The sequence below is a fragment of the Miniopterus natalensis genome, chromosome 18 (genome assembly GCF_054644295.1).
Source record: "Miniopterus natalensis isolate mMinNat1 chromosome 18, mMinNat1.hap1, whole genome shotgun sequence".
Classification (NCBI taxonomy): domain Eukaryota; kingdom Metazoa; phylum Chordata; class Mammalia; order Chiroptera; family Miniopteridae; genus Miniopterus; species Miniopterus natalensis.
Window position 1 is genome coordinate 7,493,377 of NC_142098.1, and position 21,483 is coordinate 7,514,859.

Sequence of the window (21,483 nt, forward strand, 5' to 3'; positions counted from 1 at the left end):
TTTGGGAGCTCTGTCTTCCTGCAAACTCCAAGAGCTTCCAGTACGTTCTCAGTTCAGAGGGTAATCAACCATCCGAGTTTGCCAGGATGGAGGGGGTTCCCAGGACACGGGCCTTCCATGTGAAAACTGGGAGAGTCCCAGGAAGCCCGGGATGAGTTGGTCACCCTATCCGTGCGGGTAGCTCCCAAATCTACATTTTAGGCATCTCTCCTGATATTTTGTTCCTCATTTCCAACTACCACGGGGAATATTTCCCTTGAAAATCCCACTTTTGTCTCAAAACACGCTTTCCTTTATTCATTGGTACATTCTGCAAATTCTTCCTGAACTAGTCGGCACAGTTCTGGGCAACAGGGATAAAACAATGAAGAAAAGAGACAAAAATCTCTGCCCTCACAAGAAATGTTCTAGCATGGCAGAGACAGGCAATCAATAAAAGAAATATAGGGTGTATCTTAAGACCAAGCATCTGGAGAAAAAAGCAGCAGGGACAGGTGATGCAGAATATCAGAGACGGGGAAGGGGGCTCGATTTTGGATGGGGTGGTCGCAAATGCCTTCCTGGGAAAGGGGCACCATGGAGGGGCCTCAAGAAAATGAAGAAGTGAGACAGGAAAATATCTGGAGGCGGGCCTGCCACGGGAGTGTGCCTGGGAGCGTGCGTGGAGCTCCCAATGGTAACAAGGACACCACTGTGTGCAGAGCAGGCTGAGCCAGGCCTAGGAGATGAGATCAAGGAGACCCTGGTGGCCACCAGGTAAGGCTGGGCAGGACTTCAAGTGGACTCAAAAAGGGTGCATTTTGGCAGCCTTCCCATCAAAGACAGGAGCCACATCTAACATCACTGGGTCCTTTGGCGACAAAGACTGACGTAGGATCAAATAGTGGAGAGAAAGACTTACCTCAGTTCATCTACTGGGATTTATGGGCTGTGGGCTAATACGCCGTTTCACCGGAATTATTGGTGTTTACGAAGACACTCCGATGAACAATTTTTTTTTTCAGTTCATGAAATTTTCAGCATAAAAGAACCCTGAATTCCTATTTTGAAATCCATTGTGCCATTTTTATTCTGCCTGTATTTTAATATAGCATCAATATTTAACTACTCATTAAATGAAGTGTGACTTTTATAGTGAAAATGTCACTCTTTGCAGTTCATTAAATTCATTTAAAGTATAGCTGCTTGATTTTTTTTTTTTTCCTGGAAGAATAAAAGGACTAGGAATTGAAAGCATAAACTTTAAATATAAGCATGTGTTTTCTTCAAAATTAACATTCAGGGTCTGTAACATTATTCATGAGACTGGGGGACTCTGTGTCTTCCTGCATTTCACTTGGTGGCTGTCGCCTTTACGGAGTACAGAGCTGTTTATCACAGTTGGTTATGGCCAGCGGAATGTCACTGTGGACATTAAGATGTCATGAGCTATTATGAATCTCTGGAATTCTGCATGTAGTATTAAAAAAACATTATCTTGAACTACAGCATCAGAAAAAAAATAAACCCTGGAAGATGTGAAACTTAATAACTCGCTGAATCCAACAGGGCCTCAAAGTGGTCTGTTGCAGTTTTTAAAAAATAATTCTGATAAGACATGAGCTTGCCTGAAAGAGAAGGATCTATTAAAGATGGAACTTGAGAAATAAATTCAAATGAATTTTTTAGATGTTTGCAATTCTTTCTTCCTAAAATTACCATGATTTACATGTAGGGAGCAGTAAATGCAAATGACTCCAAATCACCCCGGGGACGTGTACATGATTACAAAGTCTCCTAATGAGATTTCCGATGACTTCCTGAACAAGACATAGAGGAAATGAGCACTTCCACGCCCTTCCCGGGACGCAACTCCTGCGACAAGAGCACGGCCACTCCTCCTTCCCCACTCTCCCCAGCCCAGCCCCCACACCAGTTGCAGCCACCAGCCCCCTGAACAGAAATCTAAGCCCAACCTTGGTGCAGGATGAGCTCTAAAGCACCTAAAAGATAAGCCCCAAACCCTGAAACATGACAGACCAGACCTTTCGCAATGGGCCTCAGCTCTCTTCTCTGAATCTCCTCTTTGGGAACCCCATTTTCTGCCCTTCTGTGGCACCCCCACCCGGGCGTTCTTCTGTTAAGGTAAAATTCCCCAAAGAAGCTTCTTTAGCTGGACAGATAATTACTTAAAAAAAAAAATCTACTTTTATTCTGGTATCAAAAATATAAAAGACATTTGAGGGGGGAGAGGTATAGGGGGCTGTTTTTTTCAACTAAGTTGCAGAACCTGACGGTTCCATGCTTTGTATGTGCTGATCGCACGCCTCCTAACCAGATCAGTGAATAAAATGAGAATCTTTCCGATGAGTGCAGAGGTGGGTGCCTGGGGGAGGGGCGCCATCCACGCACTTATAGTAATGAAATGATCCCCTTGAATAAGTTTGTGGGGTTGTTTATTTTTTCTGTCCTTTCCCCTGAAGCCCTCCTACTGGAAAAGAAATGGAAAGAAAACTTATCTGGAGCCCAGAGCACCTACCGAATTACTAAGACAGTAGAGCACACACGAAACAAGATAAATCAAATTCTACTTCAGGCATCGGGCCACTGCCACTGGTAACTTTACCAGCACCTAGCGGGCCAAACGCTAATTTCAAATTAGTGGCTACTGTCGGGCATTTATGAATTCATCTCACTGCTCCCGTGCTCTCGGAGATAGTGGGGCGTGGAGTACAAAGGCAGGAACGAAACGGGGGCCTTTTCTCACGCCTCCGCCGCGTCCCGACACTGGGCCATCCGAGTCCCCTGGGGCAGGTGCATGAGGGCACACACACACACACACACACACAACACCAAAGAAACTGAAAAAATGTGCAATGCATCCCACTGAAAGTCACCCACAACTGAATTACTTGCTCCTATCTTTAAATAGTGACAATATTGGTCTGTTCATTTGCTCTCATTTAGATCTTCCAGAATTGGCCCGACAGGAACTGCCCGATGTCCAAAGTAGCTACTTTTTACAAGAATTTCCCACTGCCTTGAAGACAGTCTCCAACATTCCCATTGGCTTAAGTTGTCTCATGCTTTTCTGCCTAAATTTGTCGTTCCTCAAGTTTAATTACCCCAGAACAATCCAGTCATCAACAACCAACTAAAAGAGTATGGAATTTTTTTTCCTCCATAAATCTATTCATTGAAATTCCACCAAGCCTGAAACGTCCAGGGAAAGATTCAATAATCAGGGGAGAAATGAGTTGCAGAAACTCAAAGAGAACAGAATAGCCAAGGCAGGAGATTACGAAGCCAGGAGATGAGGGCTCACTGAATTAAACATTCTTAAGCAGACTTACATACATAATGAATTGGTCAATTCTGCCCAATGTTTCTGAAAGAGATTACCCTTCCAACAAGCCACATGAGTGTTCAAGGATGCTAGCTCGGATGGATTCCCGAACAAAATAAGTGTTAATCACTTTATCTCCCCCAATCTTTTTTGTGAAGAGCAACTTTTCATTTCCATAAAGCCTTGAAATCGTTGGTTGGCAGGGGATGGGGGGGGTGTTGAGAGAGGGCTGGTTAGAGGATGCACACAATGAAGTCCCTGAAAAGGGGGATTTCCTGACAATAAAACCCTGATCAGAGCCAGAGAGGGGGACATTGTTGCCTGCGGCAGTCCCCCCTTCCCTTTGGGAATTCCAGGCATGGCAGAGAGGGAAGGGATGCGGTGACAAGTGCTTTGGGAAAGATCAACCAGGTAGGAGCTTTGAGATTTACTGCTTGGGAATGCTGGACCAGCACAACCCATTTTCTTGGAATTTGTCCTTTTATACACATTGCCACAGGCTTCCTTACTATATTCTGTCGATTGTTTGAAAAAAATTGTCAAGTAATCGGTCTATAAAATCTTTAAGCAAAGGACACTGAATATTAGCATAAAATCTTGCAACTAGTTATTTAGGTGTTAAGATTTGCCTACACTGCAGGCTTAGGGCTGGGTCCCGAGCAACAAACGAAAGACATGATGGGCCACTAGTCTCTGAAACTCACAGTCTGGAAGCCAAAGCTATTTCTCAAACTTCTATGCGGCCCATGCCATACACGGTAGCCAGTCCATGAATCCTGGAGGAATGAGTGAATGAAGAAGAGACTTCTGAGTGCAGGGTTCACGTGACTCAAGACTTTAAAAAACTAGCAGATACACTAAGAACCACCAAACACATGAAACAATCTTGAGTGTGCCCCACAAATTCAGAAGAAATGGAACAAGACATATAAATCCTGACATCCAGGTCCTATCTATTCTTCTAACACAATCACAACAGGGCACCAGTCATTGGTGGTGGTTTAACAATTCATCCCAAATAGCTTTGTGACTGACTTAGTTCAGGTACCTACAGACACAGGTGGGCCCTCACGGAGCCAATTCCCCAGTTCATGGGCAATTTTTCCCTCTAATGAACACAGACCTTTTCTTCTCAACCCACAAAAATCACACAGCTTTGTAAATTCTAAAAATATTTTTACTAACCCAGAGAGACTGTCAAACAGAAAGAGAGAGAAGAAAGAAAACAGTTGGCAGGTGACAAGACAGGTAATTCTTTCACTTGGTCCAGAAGCCTTCTTCCCTGGTGACCATCTACTCAAAAGGGGCGCTAGCCTTCTTAGCTATTTTGAGGAACACGCAGTGACGGAGGCTCCTTTTAGCTCCGTAGGGCCCTAGAGAAAGAAATGCCCTAAATTTAGATAGATGCCCTTTGTAACAAAGGAGTAACTCATCCCAGTTAGCACTTTTTAAATGACAAAACCAGAAACTTTTCCAAAATATTCCTCCAGCTCATTGGCTCTCAACCAGGGGCGATTTGTCTAGAGACATTTTTGGTTGTCGTAACTGGGGGAGCTACTGGCCTCTAGTGGGGTAAAGCCAGGGATACTGCTAAACATCCTATCATGCACAGGAGAGCCCCACAACAAAGCATTATCCAGCCCGAAACACCAGTAGCGGTGAGGCTGAGAAACCCTGCCAAGTTATACATTAAGAACAGAGGCCCCATCTATCACTGCTCCTAATGCTTCTGCTAAAATACCAGGATATTCTGAGGTAAGACTCTTCTCCCATGGTCTATGTTCAGCAATCTATCCAGATGTTAAGAAATTTCCCTGAGCTTAGGATAAAAATATCATAGAAGAATAATCATGACAATAGCCAACATTAGTGAAGTGCTTATATGGGCAGAGTTACAGTCAATATTGACAACAACCTTATTTGTAAATACTGTAATTACTCTCTCCACGGTGAGCTTATTTACTACACACAACAGTCCTATGTCGGGGCTGGGTTTACAAGCCCTAGAGGGTGAGAGCACAGAGCAAGGCTTTCTCTGTGTGGTTCCCCGCTGTCCACCCAGCACCCAGCAGAGCAGGGCCCGTTTCAGAGGCGCAGGGACCCGCCGTGGGTGCTGGACAGGGGCTCGCTGGGCCTCTGCCCTCACGCCCCACCAGCCTGCCAACTGCTGGGTGTTTGGAGTCGCTGAAATCCATTAGATCTCCTGGATCTACCCTCAGATAAACAGAACCAACCACCACCTGATGGGGAACAGGTCAGGCTGCTTTCCAAAGGCACCAGAACAACATTTTCGGCTTTTCAGGAAGCTAGTTAAACAGAACCGGGCCCCGAGGCAATGGTGAGTCCCTTGAAAGCCACCCAACAAGGCGGCGGGTTGCACAGGCCGTCAGCTGCTCCTCTCACCTCGGGCGGGGCTCGTGCGGGCCCCAGGGCCCCAGGCGCGCTCCCTCCCCGGCAGATCCCCCCCCAAGGCAGCCAACGTGGATGCGGGCCGCACGGGAGGGCCCCAGGGCAGGGAATCAGCGCAGTCTTCAGGTGAAATTAAACCCGCACCTTCCTTAAGACAGGTGCTGATTATGGCATGATGGGAACTTCCAGGAATTCATACTTTTTTAATAATCTAAGAGTTCAAACATCATTTTTTAAGGGCTCTGGGAGTGTAGCAATTTCCCTATTTGCGTCATTTCAATAGATTCTATAATTCTGGGGGAAATATCCTGTAAGTAAAACTTTAACTAATGCTTTAAATTGAGAATTACATCCATCCCTATAAAAAAGGACCAATAGGGGAGGAGTAAGTTTGTTTTTTAGCTTTACAATATTGACACAACACATACACTTTCAATGTGGAAATTTCTCTTGTAGAAAGATATGCGGAGTATCCTTGACACTATACAAACATATTCATTGCACTTAAAAGTGCTTTAAGTATTTACTCATAAGCTGCTTTTCTCCACAGAAATTGGGGGTGACTCACTCTTGAAAGTAAATTTGACTCCAAAAACAGGGGTAATACTTACAAGAACCAAAGCAAAGAAAAAAGAAAATTAAGAATATACTAGAGCCAATACAACCAGCACGCGGGAATTTATATCCTATCGTCTTAGACTGTTACCAAATGAGGTTTTTTATTTTATTTTTCAATTACAGTTGACATTCAATATTATTTTGTATTAGTTTCAGGTGTACAGCATAGTGGTTAGACAGTCACATATTTTACAAAGTGCTCCCCCCGATATTTCCAGTACCCACCTGGCACCAAGCATAGTTATTATAACATTATTGACTGCTTTCCCTGTGCTGTATTTCACTGACCTAAGCCCTAAGGGAATAAAGAAGCCAAGTAATCAAAATTATTTCTTGCATCTGGAAATGATGGAGGCACTGAGATAAATGGTGAAAATCTGATGAGAAATTTTGAGGGGTAGAAGCAATGCATGTGGCCACACGGCTTATGTTAGACTTGAACTGATGGCAGACAGTAAAGTGGGGATATCCTGAAGAGAGAGCTGCCAAATAGAAGATGAGAAATGCAGATGAAGCTAGAGATGAAAATGTGAGGCCTTGGGGTAGGTTGCAAAAATGGCCACAATTCTTCCTAACTCCCTGTATCTATGCCCCATTGTAAGGTGATTCTGCAGCTCCTCCCTTCAAGAAATGGAGTTTATTTCCTCTCCCCTTGAACCTGGGCTAGCCTTGAGACTTGCTCTGGGTAGCAGAATGTGCTAGAAGGAAGGGTGAGACCCTTCTTAGACTGTGCTCAAGGGCTCTTGAGCACTACTCAGAATGCTGCCACCATGAGGGCTCTTGTGCAGGCCTCGGCATACAGAGGTGAGAGACCACGCATGGGACAGAAAGGGGACCCAGCTGACAGCCCAGCCAAGCTCCAGAAGCAGAGCCTCCTAGATAGCCCGGAAACACTCAAGGGAACTTCCCCACCGGGTCCAGCCTACACTGTTGGCTTGCAGAATCACAAGCAAAATATGTTTTTTGTTTTAAGCCATGGGGTTTAATTTGTTACACAGCAATTGATAACCAATACAAACCCAGAGTGGGAACAGCTAAAGGCAGAAAATAAGATCCACATATAAAGTGAAAAAAAATACAGAGGCAAGGGCAAAACCCAAGCTCTGCAGGACATTCCCAATGGCTGGAAAGAAGAGGGAAAGCCACAGACACAGTGACAGAGCAAAAGCCATCCAAGCATCCAAATACATTTAGGGAACCAGGGACATGGGAGATGGGGAGAGGTGTAAGGGTGGAGATAGATTTCAAGGAGTCAGCAGAAGAGAATAACCCCAGGGCTTAGTCCAGTATCTGGCCTAAAGTAGCTATTCCATATTCTACAATGAATGAAGTCTCGTCTGGCGAAGCAGAGCTCACCAGAAAAGAGGGAAGATATTTTCAGTATTCTTACAAGGAGCAGAAATAGACCACAAGGCGTTAAGGAGGGCCAGAGTCAGGGAGAGGTGGAACCCTAGGTAAAGATTTCTTGTTTGAGAAGCTGTTCAGAAATATAGAGAGAGGGTCCTCAGAGTCAGACAAAAGTAAAAAAGTGTGAAAGTCCTTTCTCGAAACTCGACACTTGCACGTGTGGCCAGGAACCACCAAGAGCAGCATCACCTGGGACCCTGCCGGCAACACCAAGGCTCCGGCCCACCCCAGACCGCTGAGCTGACCTTAACCCAGTCCCCAGTTGCCCTGCGTGCACACCCAGCTTCGAGAAGCACCGCCCCATGAGTTAACAGAGACCGGGGGAAAGCCATTCTGTTTTGAATCCCTCTCAAGCCCCCAGACAGAATCAGAGACAAAGTCGCAGTTTGGTGCTAACCCGCCTTCAACGCTCCCCAACACTCGCAAAGCCCCGTCTTCAAATGACAGACAGCAGAGCTTGGGGAAGCAAGGTCTCCAAAATACCGCTTACCCCCCTGGTGTTTATTTTTAGGGTTTTCTTCTAGGTAAGGAAGGTGATAGAATTTTCCACTTGTAGTAGTCTTAATTCCACATTAATTTATTTAAGGGTTTGAAAAAGTGAGTCAAACAGAAAGGTCAAGCATATTATTATGTGGATGTGATAACAAAAGTATGACAGGGAGGTGGTGGCACTCAAACTAAAGGCTGGAAAACCTGTGCACATTCAAAGGAGAAAGGAACCAAGCAGCAAAGATAGGAATCATCTGTAGAACTCAGAAAATTCAACGAAAACATTGTTGGACTCTAGTCTGGGATAAATCCTTCCAACAATGTTTTCGGAAGAGAGAACTGGATTCTAGGCCAGTGAGGATGACATATGAGCGGTTCACATCACAGAAGATCACCACTGCTCATCAAGCGGGAGATCAGAGGTCCCCTCTAAGAACGAGGGTGGGCTGGTTTGAACACGACTTGGGGACTGGAGGGGACTTGGGCTGTACCCACGGTGGAGAACGTCCGAGCTGAACGCGCGGATTCTGCAGCAAGGCCCAAGCACATTCAGGCAGCGCTCATTTTTAACAAGGAAAGTGGACACAGTTTGCAGTTATCCTGAAGCTGAGAAATGCGACTGCCGTTAAAGATGACACAAAGCACACTGCGCAGGAGGCTGCGAGGCACAGGGGACAGCGATGTGACTCTGTAGTTGAGCCTGCAGGACGGATCGAGGGCGAGCCAGAGGGGCCTGCGGATTAAATGAGAAAGACCCTAAAGGGCTGCCAATTTCCTGGGGAGAAGATTCGGTGGCTGTGGGGATATGAGGAGTGAGAGGTAAGCTGGGTTTGATCAGAAAAGAAAAGCATCAACGTTAAAAGAAAATCTACTTTGGAAAATGCTGACAAGCGCTCAAAACTTTGTTACCAACACTTAGGACTTGGGAAATGGTAGCATGAAAATTCAAGAAGTATTCTGCAAAGAAGAGAAATCCGGGCCTAAAATATAGGTATAATCAATTAACATTAGTACAGGATTTGTAGTTCCTACAAAGAATATAAATCATGGGGTATTTTGAGCATTCCCTAAGTAAAACCCATAAACCAAAGAAAGAACTGAAAAGATATCTTAGTGCATCACCAAAGGAAGACCCTCCAAGGAGCAAATGAAGACTAAAATATTGAATGAAGCTCATTAAAATAGAACACTGTAGTTTATACACAAAATCTCAAACCTACACACCTCACCCATCGCTCACTCCCGTGCACCTGCTATAAATTCCTGTTGTGCCCACCGACCCTCACCCCTTCTCACACAGCAGCTGAGTGCTCCGCCGGGCACATGGGCAGCCACAGCACAGACCACGTCTCCTGGGTAGTTTGCAGTCACAGACATGGCCATGTGTCACGGTTCTGGCCAGTGAAATACATGCCAATCCCAACGCCAATGCCATGTGGCAGTTTCTGTAAACCTCCCTTTACCGTGACGATTCCTCCTCCTTCCCGGATGGACCATGGGTGACGGCTGGTGCCCCACCTTGAACCATGAGAACAGGGGTCACGTGAAAGCTGGAGGGAGCTGGACTCCCAGCCGTCTACAAAGCCACCACACCAGCCCCCAACTATGCTTCACTAGGGGACAGAGAGAGGAACATCTGCCTCATTTAAGCCACTGCTGCTTAAATTATTATTTTTTCTCTTACTAGCTGGTGAATGCTAAATAACACGCTCTTCTCTGCCTGTACCGAAGTCTCCCCTTCCCTGACCTTTCTTCACCAGCCTGAGCACTTGGACTGAGGAGCCACTTCCATTTGCTCCTTCACTTGTTCCCCTTCTCCTCTGTCCTCTCATTCCTGCCTAGGCGAGATCCCCTAGGATCACCCTTGCCTTCCTTCCCCTGCTCCATTCCCATCATCCCCGACACACAGAATACTGATGGAGGAAACTGAAAATAAAATTTAAGCTTAAAAACTTCTAACAGGAATCATTACAACTGCAGGCAAGCTCCTTCATGACAGGACAAGTGACTATTCAACTCTGCATTCCATTGCCTAGAAGTGCCTGGCACATAGTAGGTCCAACATATGTTTATCCAGAGATTAAACAACAACTAGATCTTCTGAACGATAGTTTTAGTCACCTCCGGTTCATTCCTTATCACATGTTCTTTTACGTGTCAAGCACTGTTCCAGATGCTAGGCATACAGTAGTCACCAGAAGTCCCTACCCTCAAGAAGTCTGAATGGCGTACACAAGAAACATCTGACTAAATTAGTAGACACAAATTCAAGTAGACATGTGCTATAAACACAAAGATGAGGGGAGGGAGATAGTGACTGAGGGGTGGGAGCAAGAATATTTTAAATATTTAGGTATTATTTCATGATCAAGCCACACCTGAAGGCTTTGATATGAATACTGAGAAAAAAGATCTTTGGAGAAAGGGTTCCAGACAGAGGTAAAAACAAGTGCAAAAGGCTGGGGCGAGGCTGGGGCACTGAGACCCTACAGCAAGGCGGAGGGGGAAGAGGCAAGGCATGGGCACTCCAGTCTCATCCCTCTCCCTCTCCCTCCCGGCCCACTTTCCCCCTGTCTCCCCATCTTCTCCTTCTGATCATTTCAAAGAACGGTTAGCAAGCATTTATTTCAAGGCTAAGTTGCCTTTATCTGCAGCCTTCATTCCGAGGCCAGCCAACCCCCCTACCCATTACTCCATCACTCTCTCTTCAGGCCTCTTTAACGTCTCCCTCAAACGTTCTCAGGTTCCGTCCTGAAAATGCCTTCTCATTAGCTAACCACCCCCGTTCAATAAACATCTACGTACATACACACCTACACCTGCACATGCCAATGTACCTACACACATACAATTTGCTCTACTAGTATCTACTAAATAAAACCTCTGGTCTTTCCCATCCTAGTGCCTCCACAATTTGGTCTCAACCAACCACATCTCCCACCACTGGAGCCCAGTCGTCCCACTTGTCCATCCCTAACCTGACGGCCTCTGTGAGCTCTATCACCTGGTAACAACATCCCTCAGGGACCTTCTCCCTCATCCAATCTGCTCCTGGAGCACATTTACCTACACCGATCACTAGCTTCAGCCTAGAGCATCTCCCTTATGTACACATATTCACACACACACACACACCCCAAACATTTCATGAACACTAACACATACACATCTGCTCCCCAACAAACTAGAGGTTTCTTGAAGGCAGACCACATTTAATCTCAGCCCCTAACAAGTGCATTCCTAATAAGTACTTAATTAATAATAATAATGATATCTGTATCAAATAGGCTCAGGCTATTTCCAGTTTCCACAAAGTAGCAGCAGCATGGACAACTCAGATCCTCAGAAATCTTGAAAATCGTGAAGCTCCACTTCATTTAGCAGCTTAAATGGGCTTTTTTCCAACTCCACACCTACTGTCCCTCAGTATGACACCGGCATTTTGCTCTTCCTTTGAGGAACCACTGCTGGAACAATTAGCCCAGATGGTTTCTAAGGCGATGGCAGGACCCCCCCACTCCTGAGATGGGTGATGTTGGGACTGGGCTTGTGACCCAAGTCTGCCCAATGAGACTGGGTTCATAGAAGGTCCTAGAACAAGTGGGAAGGAGAATCTCTCCCTCTTGGGGAGGTTGAGCTGTGGGGCTGTGACTGGGAGCTGCTTCAGGACATCTGCCTGTCACCTGAGGAGGGCCTGACTGATAAAAGACGCCAAACTGATGAAAGCAAACCTTATAAAAGTCTTGATAACAACCCTTGAAACTCTGGATTGTGCAATACCTGAAACAAAACTGACAATCTCTTTCCTATTTAACTCAGTTGGAGGACTTTTTCCCACTTGCAATCAAAAGGATTTTCACTAATAACAACACTTTTAACCACTTCTCCATTAAATATTTTTATTAGAATTTTTAAAATAAGCCAAACAGTAATAGTTGAGCTTCTCATTCAAGATGCAGGCATAAGGGGCAGCGAAACAGAGCTACCAGGTGTGCTAACTGCTCAGTGTTTCTAGATTTAACTCATGCTCTTTTCAAGAAAAATCAACTTCCAATCAATTATACATGTTTCATAAAAGTTTTCTAGTCAGGTCAGCATTTGGGACTTCTATCTCCTATATGTGGAAGATTTTGAAAAGAAAGTGTAAAACGTTGGTTATTCTACAGTACATCAAAATCTCATGCTCATTACAAATTAGCTACAGAAATTGCTGAGAAAATCTCTCGGTATGGGGCAGTGGCTTCCACATCATCAATTTAAAGTATTAAAAAACTCACTCCCATCACCATATTTAATATAATGCCTCTATGTAAGCAATTTAGTCAATGCAGAAAAGGCCAAATTCAACTGGCAACATTTGGAATAGAAGGCCCAGCTTGAAACCTGTCTCCTCTAGAAGAATGAATTTATATCATTCAAATATGTATTTAGAGTGAAATCCAAATACTTCTTGATGCTGGCCAATTTGTTTAACTTATGGATTATCAAGACATTCAAATTATTCTTTTATAAGCAAAGTCAAATTAAGATTAAAGACAGAACACTAGACATACAAAAAGGGCCCTGTTCCAATGGCTGGTACGTTTCACACAAGCATGGAACATACAGAAGAGAACTGGCCTCCCTGGGGAAGGGATTAAGGTACTAACTTGGGAAACAAAGAAAATAAAATGATCCACTACAAAGGGAGAAGATAAAACCTGTCAGAAGCTCGTGCAGACCTTAAATAAAAGCTTCTACTCATACTTTACAAAGGGGTGTGTGTGTGTGTGTGTGTGTGTGTGTGTGTGTTCTAGTTTTTGGAAAGCGCAGACTGAACCTTCAAATTTTTTTAAATTTATAAACATGCTTAGCAAACATTGTCCTTCCTTATCAACCACACTCAAAACATTCTCCAAGACACTTGACATCATTAACAAGTCACAAAATCCTATTAGAAACTGCACCTCTTACATAAACAAAAAAAGAAACATAAAGTTTTAATTCATAAGTGGCTGACAGGGCTTTAAATTATGTTATTGCAAATTATGCATCATTCCTACTTAGGAACAACCATTTAAGAATGTGTCTTTCCAAAGAACTATTAAGATAGAAAGGATATATCATCACCCAAGTGCGCACACACACACTCTCTCTCTCTCTCACTCCTGTGTATATCATTCTTATAATGGTACAGTAGAATTTCAAATTTTTCTGAGTCCACATGCACATTACTTCCTCTCTAACAGGGAAGCTGAACTAGCAAACACCAGCCAACCCGCAGGAAGGAGCCTATGTCCTTTGCAACCCTCGACTCCTCACTGTCTGAGGAGTCCCTTGACCGCACACAGGGAGACTCTCGACTTTGGTTCTTCAGCCCTGAGCTCTCTCTTGAGTTCCAGGGCACTGGTACAAGGGCCTACTTGATGTCTCTGTGAGGAGAGTCCACCAAAATACCCAAAATCAGCTCTATCTTTCCCTCAAAACCAAACTCTCCTCTGACCTCTCTACCTCTGTTCAAGGTCCTACCATTTGGCCAGGGCCCAAGTGCCCCTCTCTCCTCCACGCACATACTCACACCTCCTCAGTTCAAATCCTTCTCACGCCTTTAGCTCACTGGGGTAACGGCACCCTCACCGGAACCCTCACCTCTTGTCTGGCTACAGGAGTCTAGTCGAAAGCTTAGATCTATATTCACAAAGTACACCTCCGACTGCACCCCTGGCCCACTAAAAATTCTTCACATGTGCTCAGTTGTAGACCCTATTGGTTTTCTTTCCAACGGTCTTCTTCCTTGCTAACAGAGCATAACATCAATTTTGCTTATGCAACACTGTGCCCAGCCCCGGGTGACATGGGATTGGTCTAAGCCAATCACAGCAGTCTCCTTTTTTGTCAATGATCGGCTGAGGGTGAACAGGTGGTTCATTTCTGATCAGTAAGATAAAAAAGAGTCCAGTGGAACTGTTTCCAAGAAAGCCTGCTGTTCTTGGTAAGAGACGCACAGAAGGAGAAGTGGTCTTTTGCTATCGCCCCACCTGCTCCCAGCTCTGCATGCTATCACATGAGGATGTGATGCCTCAGCCACCACAGCCAACGTGTGACCCTGAGGAGGCTGCTGGAACACCGATGGCAGAGCAGAAAGAAAAGCAAAGAGGGTCCTTGAACACATGATTGAACCATCCAAAACAGCCGAACACTGCCTACCTAAAGGCTTGTCAGTAAACAAATTTCCTTAGAGTTCACGCCACCGTTTGTTCAACATTGTTACTTGCAGCCCAAAGCATTCTAACTGATGCACTTACAAAGGACACACCTCTTACCTTACCACTCAAGGCCCTCTGTGCTGTGCTACCACCCCACATCAGCGTCACCTGGGGACCCCACCCCACGCCTGTACTGCAGTCTCCTCGGGACTAAGGTCCAACACTCTGTGCCACAGGAAGCTCTCCAGGTGATTCTTGTGAATGTTCAAGTTTGAGAAACAATGCTCTACAACATGGTCACAAATCACTTTTTTCCATTTCATCTGCTAACCTACATACCATGAGGAACACTTGGTCTGTATTTCTCCAATGACAGTGCCCTTGTTTCACTCGGTCGGAGCATCATTTTTTGTTGGTTTAATTTCATCTCTCCTTAATTAAAGTTTTCAAACTCGAAGCCCCCAGGGATCCAAAAGGAATGCAGTTTGAGAAACAAGAAGTGGAAGGGCCCCGGGGAACAGAGAAGGGTATGGGCATCTGCAGGGCAAGGGGCAGATGTTGCCATGTGAGGGTACAGGTCCAGTCTGGCCAAATTTATGTGTTTTTCTAAAGAAAATCTGGAAATCAAGATCTACGTGCAAAGGTTTTTAAATACAGATAATTATTTGAATATTTTAAAATACTGTGTAGATCACACAAGCGCACCCCTTGACAGTTTATGACCTGAAGTAGTTAGTTCTTGAAATACCTACACATACTTTGAATGTTGTGGCCACATACAAGCACTGACTTCACCTAAAATGACTAAAATTAACTTTCTGTGGCCAACTGCAGGCTAGCCTCTACTGAGCACAGGATTTTCATAAACATCCCCCTGTCCCGGTGGCAAAACGGGGAGTCTCTGGGCCTCCAGTTACTGGCAGCAAGAATATTTCATCCATTAGTCACTATAAACCAGACACTTAGAACTACGAGCTTCTCGAGGGCCTATAAAAACATCTAAAATGTGAAAAGAAAAAAACTAATTGTGCATACAACACACACACACTACAAAATTAAAATTAACACATGCTAATTAAATGTCTACAAAATGCAACTAATCAACTCAGATAAGGTATCGTGTCATATTAAATGAAGAATGTGGATGCATTTTAATGTCTGATACGATGTAGAGGGGAGCCCAGATCCACAGTGCTTGGAACCTGCCAAGGTCTAAAAAGGGCCCCAAGTGCCAACCTGGAACCAACCTTTCTGCCAGAAGTCTTGTCTTCCTTACGGCAATAACAAACTTCTCTACCTGCTCCTCCGGCTCCTCGAGGCTGATCACCCAAAGCAGGACCCTCTGCCTCAATCAAGGTTTTCAACCATGGCCGCCCATTGGGATCACCTGGGAAGCTTTTAAAACTACTGCTGCTGGGTCCCATTCCCCAAAGAGTCTTACTGAAGTGGTCTGGGGAAAGGCCAAGCGGGACTATTTTTAAGAAGCTTTCTCCCACTCAGCCAGGGCTAAAGAACAGCTAGGGCTGGGAACCCACTGTTCTAGAAGCATTTTTGAGAAACATTCTCTGAGACAGCAATCTTTCCAGTTATTCCATCTTATTAACTAGATTTTCTTTCTACCACTCAGGCTTGGGACAAAGAAAGCTCATCACGTGCTCTGACCATCCAGATCAGGAGTCGGCAAACTTTCTCTGGAAAGGAGCAAACAGTAAATGTTTTAGGTTCTGCAGGCCATACAGCCTCTGTCACAACTACTCAACTCTGCACCTGTATCATGAAAGCAACCACAGAAACATGTCAACAAAGGAGTGGGGCCATGTTCCAATAAAACTTTATGGACACAAATGTGAGTTTCATGTAGTCTTCAGTCATAAAATGTTATTCTTCTTTTGACTTATTTCAACCATTTAAAAATATATAACCCATTCTCAACTCACAGACTATACAAGGGACAGCAGGCCAGCTGTGACCCACAGGCTGCTGTTTGCCAACCCCTGATCTAGAACCAGCCCATTGACTTGAGACCATGAAATTGGCCAAGGATAGAATCCAGGTGATCAGAATAGAATCCCATTGGAAGTGGTTAGTTTCTACTTTCTCTACTCACTTAACGGAATTGTCCATACAGCGGGACATGGGACTGGAACTGTCCTTAGAGCTGAACAGAAACCGGAAATGACTTACTAAAAAATGAATTTTGAATCCTTGTCTGCATATGAGTTTGTGTAAGACAAAGTGGCAAGGAAGCCGTACACAAGCACATTCTAAGGGGCCCAGAGGACGATTTTAATTATTTGTTAATTTCCTGCCAACACTTAAAATTCGGAATATTTCACATAAAAATCCAGACTATCATTCTCTTGAAAAAATAATTACAAAATGTGGAGAGACTGGGCCCAAATGTTGGCATGGCAACAATCTACTAATGTTGGACAAGGCTGACCCTGTAAACAGGGCACATCTTCCCGAGACCTCAAACCCTGTCTGCACGGAGGGTAACTGGCTGTCCCTATAGGCACTTGAGGTTATAACCCCTTGTCTAAGGTCCTTAGAAAAGTCATATTTCTCTTTCACAATGGGGCTTCAGCCTCTTCTTTGAAAACTTGACATGGGAAAATATTGAAATCTCTCTCTCATCTGCTCTCAAAACTCAACACCCCCATACTCCAAACCCTAGAATGAAATCATTAGTTCCCACGTGTCAAGTTCACGAGGTTTCAACCTAAGAAGAGTTTCAATCAAACCCCCTCTCAATATGGTCTCAATCTGAACCACAGTCTCCAGGAAGATAGACAAATGACAAATTACCTTTCAGGTCCTCTTACCCTTCAAGCTGACCAAGACAGAGAGGCTCAATGAGAGAGAGTGAAAGCACTCACATCAGAACGTCTTCATTAAGCGGAGTGATCAATACCACGCACGATAATTAGAAAGCGCGGCTGGGGACTGAGGAGTACAAACACAGGACTATTCTACATAGGCTAAGAAGTTAAAAGCCATATTTCCAAAGGGGGGGACTCCACGAATATGCAGAAAAAGCTAGTAACTAGAGTTTAGTCCAAGTTCATTATTAACCTACTGCGTAATTTCACTTTACACCCACATTAAATACAATAGTTTATTTTGGGGTGGCAGACTTCTGACAATTACATGCCAATTGAAATGCTGTACATGACCTTCTTACTGGTGAAAAGACAAATTAAACCCAGGGAAAGAAAAATTCTAGATATATGGATAATGGGTCACCAAGTCACTTGAGTAACATAAGGCATTTTATAAATGTGTGTGTGTGTGTGTTGGGTGTGTTAGTTTAATCTGTTGGCCACATCAGAAAAAGAACTGTTCAAACAGATTTTTCCACTTGAAAATAAAATGGAAATTAGCCCTTAGAAAACAGAGATGACTTTAAGTTTATACATCAGTGGCTGGTTCATGAATTATTAACTGATTTTAATGATCCTGGCTATATTTTATTTGAAGTTATTTTGCTACTTGCAAGGACTTTTGAACCCTCAAAACTCTTTCATCCATTCTCCATAGACAGAGTACACTTTCATGAGCCCTGACATTTAAAAAGGATCCATATACTCACAGAATGTAAAGATAATATACACGCAAATAATTTATACAAAGGAGCCTGGTCATTTGTTAAAGAGATGAATGAGACCCTATTATTCACGGTTTGTAAATAAATTTAAAGATAAGTGCTAACATTTCACTTGTTAAGCCTGGAGCAGAGGGCTCTGTATTTCTCCTAAAGTTTCCCAGATGGTCATTAAAACAAGAAAGGGCAGAAACCTACTGTCTTTCAAATCCATCATTTCCCATCCAGAAAGAAAATACACGTCATTAAGTTAAGTCTCAAAGAGATTAACCATTACAGGTATTTCCATATAAAGTAAGTGCACTTCTTTGTAGGCTAGTTTTTACATTTTCAGTATAAACCTATACTGAACAGCACCACTTCAGACACACAAGTTAGCTGTGAAACAAACGCTATAAACCTTTAATTAGCACTTGCTGTTTTATACCCATAAAGTTAATACTTCCTCTTCTACTCCATTCTCCCTATAAAGAGAAATTACAGGGAATAAAATTGGCTTTTTCGCTCCTGAAATGAAGAGTAGGGAAATATAGTTTTGCGGCTCAGTTTAAAGGTGTGTGTGTGTGTGTGTGTGTGTGTGTGTGTGTGTGTGTGTGAATTTGCAAGGACTTAAGTGCAAACATCCCTTAAAATAAGTACAATTTGATTTCTACCAATTTGAGCACTAACTTTCACAAGTTGGGTACACACAGCACTTATGATGATCAGACTGCTGAATTACTACCAAACCAAGTTATTTCAGGCAAATAGCTGCATTCAGAAAATAGGATAGTAAACCAACTTGCATCCTTGCTCCTGGAGTGAAACATGCACCTCAGTGAAAAATGACTGTTCTCGAGCTTTCCCTATACCCTCCCTGAAATAAATGTTTGGAGTTTAAATGCACTGAAAATAGCCTTTCTCAAAAAATAAAAAGGGACACAAAACACCCAGAATTTCCTCTGGTCCCTTGAAGTACCCTTGGGATCCTAGGGAACAGAGAGATTTGCCACGCATTGCAGTGACTGGATTAATACAAAAGGTTTCTATTTTGGTGTCATTTGAGTGTTGCTGATCTTAAATCAGAGAAAGTAGTTACATTAGGCAAGGTAATGGCTTCCAAAAATAAGAGCCTGCCCAGTCATACAGGGCCTGCGTACAGAGGCTGGCTTGGAAAGAGATAAATAATACCCCACTGGAACAATTAGGTGGAGTCTCTGAAAGACTACATACTTAATTAGGCTGCCTGAGTCCCTCACTGAGCATACATTGGGGACTTCTTAAAGCATTTAATAACCCGAGGAAATCCAAAATCAGAGGACAGACACGAAACCTTAACTCTGGCTGCAGGGCCCTCTCTTGCTTCGCCCTCGATACTTAGCGGATCACCCCAGGAATCCCGAGAGCGTGACTGCCCCCCACCACGGGAGGGTTAAAGCACCCTGGAATAACCACCCTTCCTTCTGCACTCGCGGGGAGGCCCCTCGGTGCCAGGCACGAGGCGACGATGGCACGGGGTGCGGGAGAAAGACCCTGAAGTCCTTCACAAACTTCAGCACTGGAGTTGGGCACGGAGTATAAACAAATAGACAGGAACACGAGGCTCCATCAGCCGGGGCGCAGCACGCCGCCCCTCGCTCTCCACGCAGCCCCCCTTCCTGCTATTTATTCCTTAGTTTTGCGCGGCACCTTTCTCCGGGCAGGCTCCGATCTCCTCCTCGGTGATCCCAGCAATCGTAAACAAACTACGACTGGGAAGAAAAAGGGGGGAGGAGGGGAGAGCAGGGGAGGGCAGAAAGAAAACCCGCACTGAGAGGGCACGAGCCATCGGGGCACCGCTCTTTCTCGGAATACCGCCCTCGGGGTGATGCCTCCTCCAAAGCCTGGCCCCGCGGGCGTCGGGAAGGGTAGAGACCGGGGTGCGCGCCGCCCCGGCCGGAGGGCAGCGGCTCCCGCGCCGGCTCGCCGCCCGCGGCCGCGCGGCCACCCTTCTGGGAGCCACCTTCGGCCACCAGGAAAGCTCGGTCCTCCAAGTTGCGCAGGGGGACATGGAGGAGGTGGGGTGACCCAGGGCGTGGCGTGCAGGTCTCCAACCCTGATCTCCCCGAAAGGCAAAACTCACCCTCCCCCCAAAAATTAAAGATGAGAAGTCGCTCGTGCCAACAGAGAGGAGTGGTTCAACGCGCCCTGCCAGAGAGGGTAGCAAAGGCCACCTGCGGGGGTCCCCCGCTCCCCTCCCCCTCCCCCATCCAGGGCACGCTCAAAAGTTTGTTCCTTCCTTCCCCGAGCGGCCGGGGTCCGGCTCTCCGTGCGCAGGGGGAGGTAGGATGGGCTGGAAGCGGCACGGCGAGGTCGGCGCACCACGGAGCGGGGGCTCCAGCGCCCCCCGCCCCCAGGGAGCTGCGACCGTGTTTACTAATAACAACAACAAAGGCTCGCACGCCCGTCTCCCCTCCAGCCTCGGGCCGCGCTCCGCTCCTTCGGGGCGGGCGCGGCGAGCCGGCGGGTTGGGGGTGGGGGAGACGGTGGAAGGGGAGGCGGAGGGCAGAGGGGCAGCGAGGGGAGTGCCGGCGGAGGGACAAAAAGGGGGAAGGCGGCGGGGGGAAGGGGGCAGGAAGAGCAGAGGGAGAGTTGGACAGAGACTGAGCGCAGAGGGGAAGGAGTGGAGAGGGGAGGAAAGAGGGAAGAAAGGGAAAGAAAGTGCAGCGGGCGGTAGGCTGGAGCGCGGGGCGCGCCCGGGATGGGAAGGTGGCCCCCGCCCCGCCGCCCCCGCCCGGCCCGGTCACCTTGCTGTAGCCGTAGTACCCCAGGCACTGCGCGAAGTCCAGGCCGGCGGGGTCCCCGGCCGCCGCGGGGTAGAACCTCATATCCATGCCGGAGCCGGGCCCGGGGCCGGGGGCCGACGCTGGGGCTCGCCGGGGCGGGTGCCCGCCTCCTCTAAGCCGCTAGGTCCACCGTCGAGGGCGCCCGGTCGGGGTTGTCCGAGGCGGCGGGCGGGACTCCGGGCCGGAGGGGCGCCGCAGTCGGAGCCCGAGGAGCCCGGGAGCCGCGGCAGCGGCACACAAAGGCGCGGCCACGCGAGCCGCGGGAGAGCGGGAGGCGGCCCGGGGGACGCGCCCCGCCGGGACCCCGAGGCAGCGCTGCGCGCGGGCCGGGCGCCGAGGGCGCGGGGCGCGGCGCGGGGGCGCGGGGCGCGGCGCGGGGGCCCGGGGCGGCGCGGAGAGCTCAGGTGCGCCGGGCGAGGCTGGGACGGCGGCGGCGGCTGGCCCCGCTCCTCCTCCTCCTCCCCGGGCGGACTGAGGAGAGGAGCCGCGGAGACAAGGGGCCCGGCCCCTCCCCTCTCGCTCCCCCTCCTGCCTTCGCCGCCGGTCCCCTCCCCGCGCCGCCGCCGCTCCGCCCCTCCCACCGCGGGCAGCTGGCGCGCCGCCCGCCCCGCCGGTGCGCTCCTCCGCCCGGACCGCCTCCGG

General features: G+C 46.7%; 1 protein-coding gene across 2 annotated transcripts in view; it reads right to left on the minus strand.

Moving 5' to 3' along the window:
• TOX3 (TOX high mobility group box family member 3) overlaps positions 1–21,129 on the minus strand; it is a 96,251-nt gene extending 75,122 nt beyond the window's left edge. For both annotated transcript variants that reach the window (XM_087826914.1, XM_087826913.1), the window contains exon 1: positions 20,803–21,129. In XM_087826914.1, the coding sequence (XP_087683040.1) occupies positions 20,803–20,889 (87 nt within the window). In that variant the 5' untranslated portion in view covers positions 20,890–21,129. The remainder of the gene's footprint in view (positions 1–20,802) is intronic.
• Between the last annotated feature and the right edge of the window lie 354 nt (positions 21,130–21,483).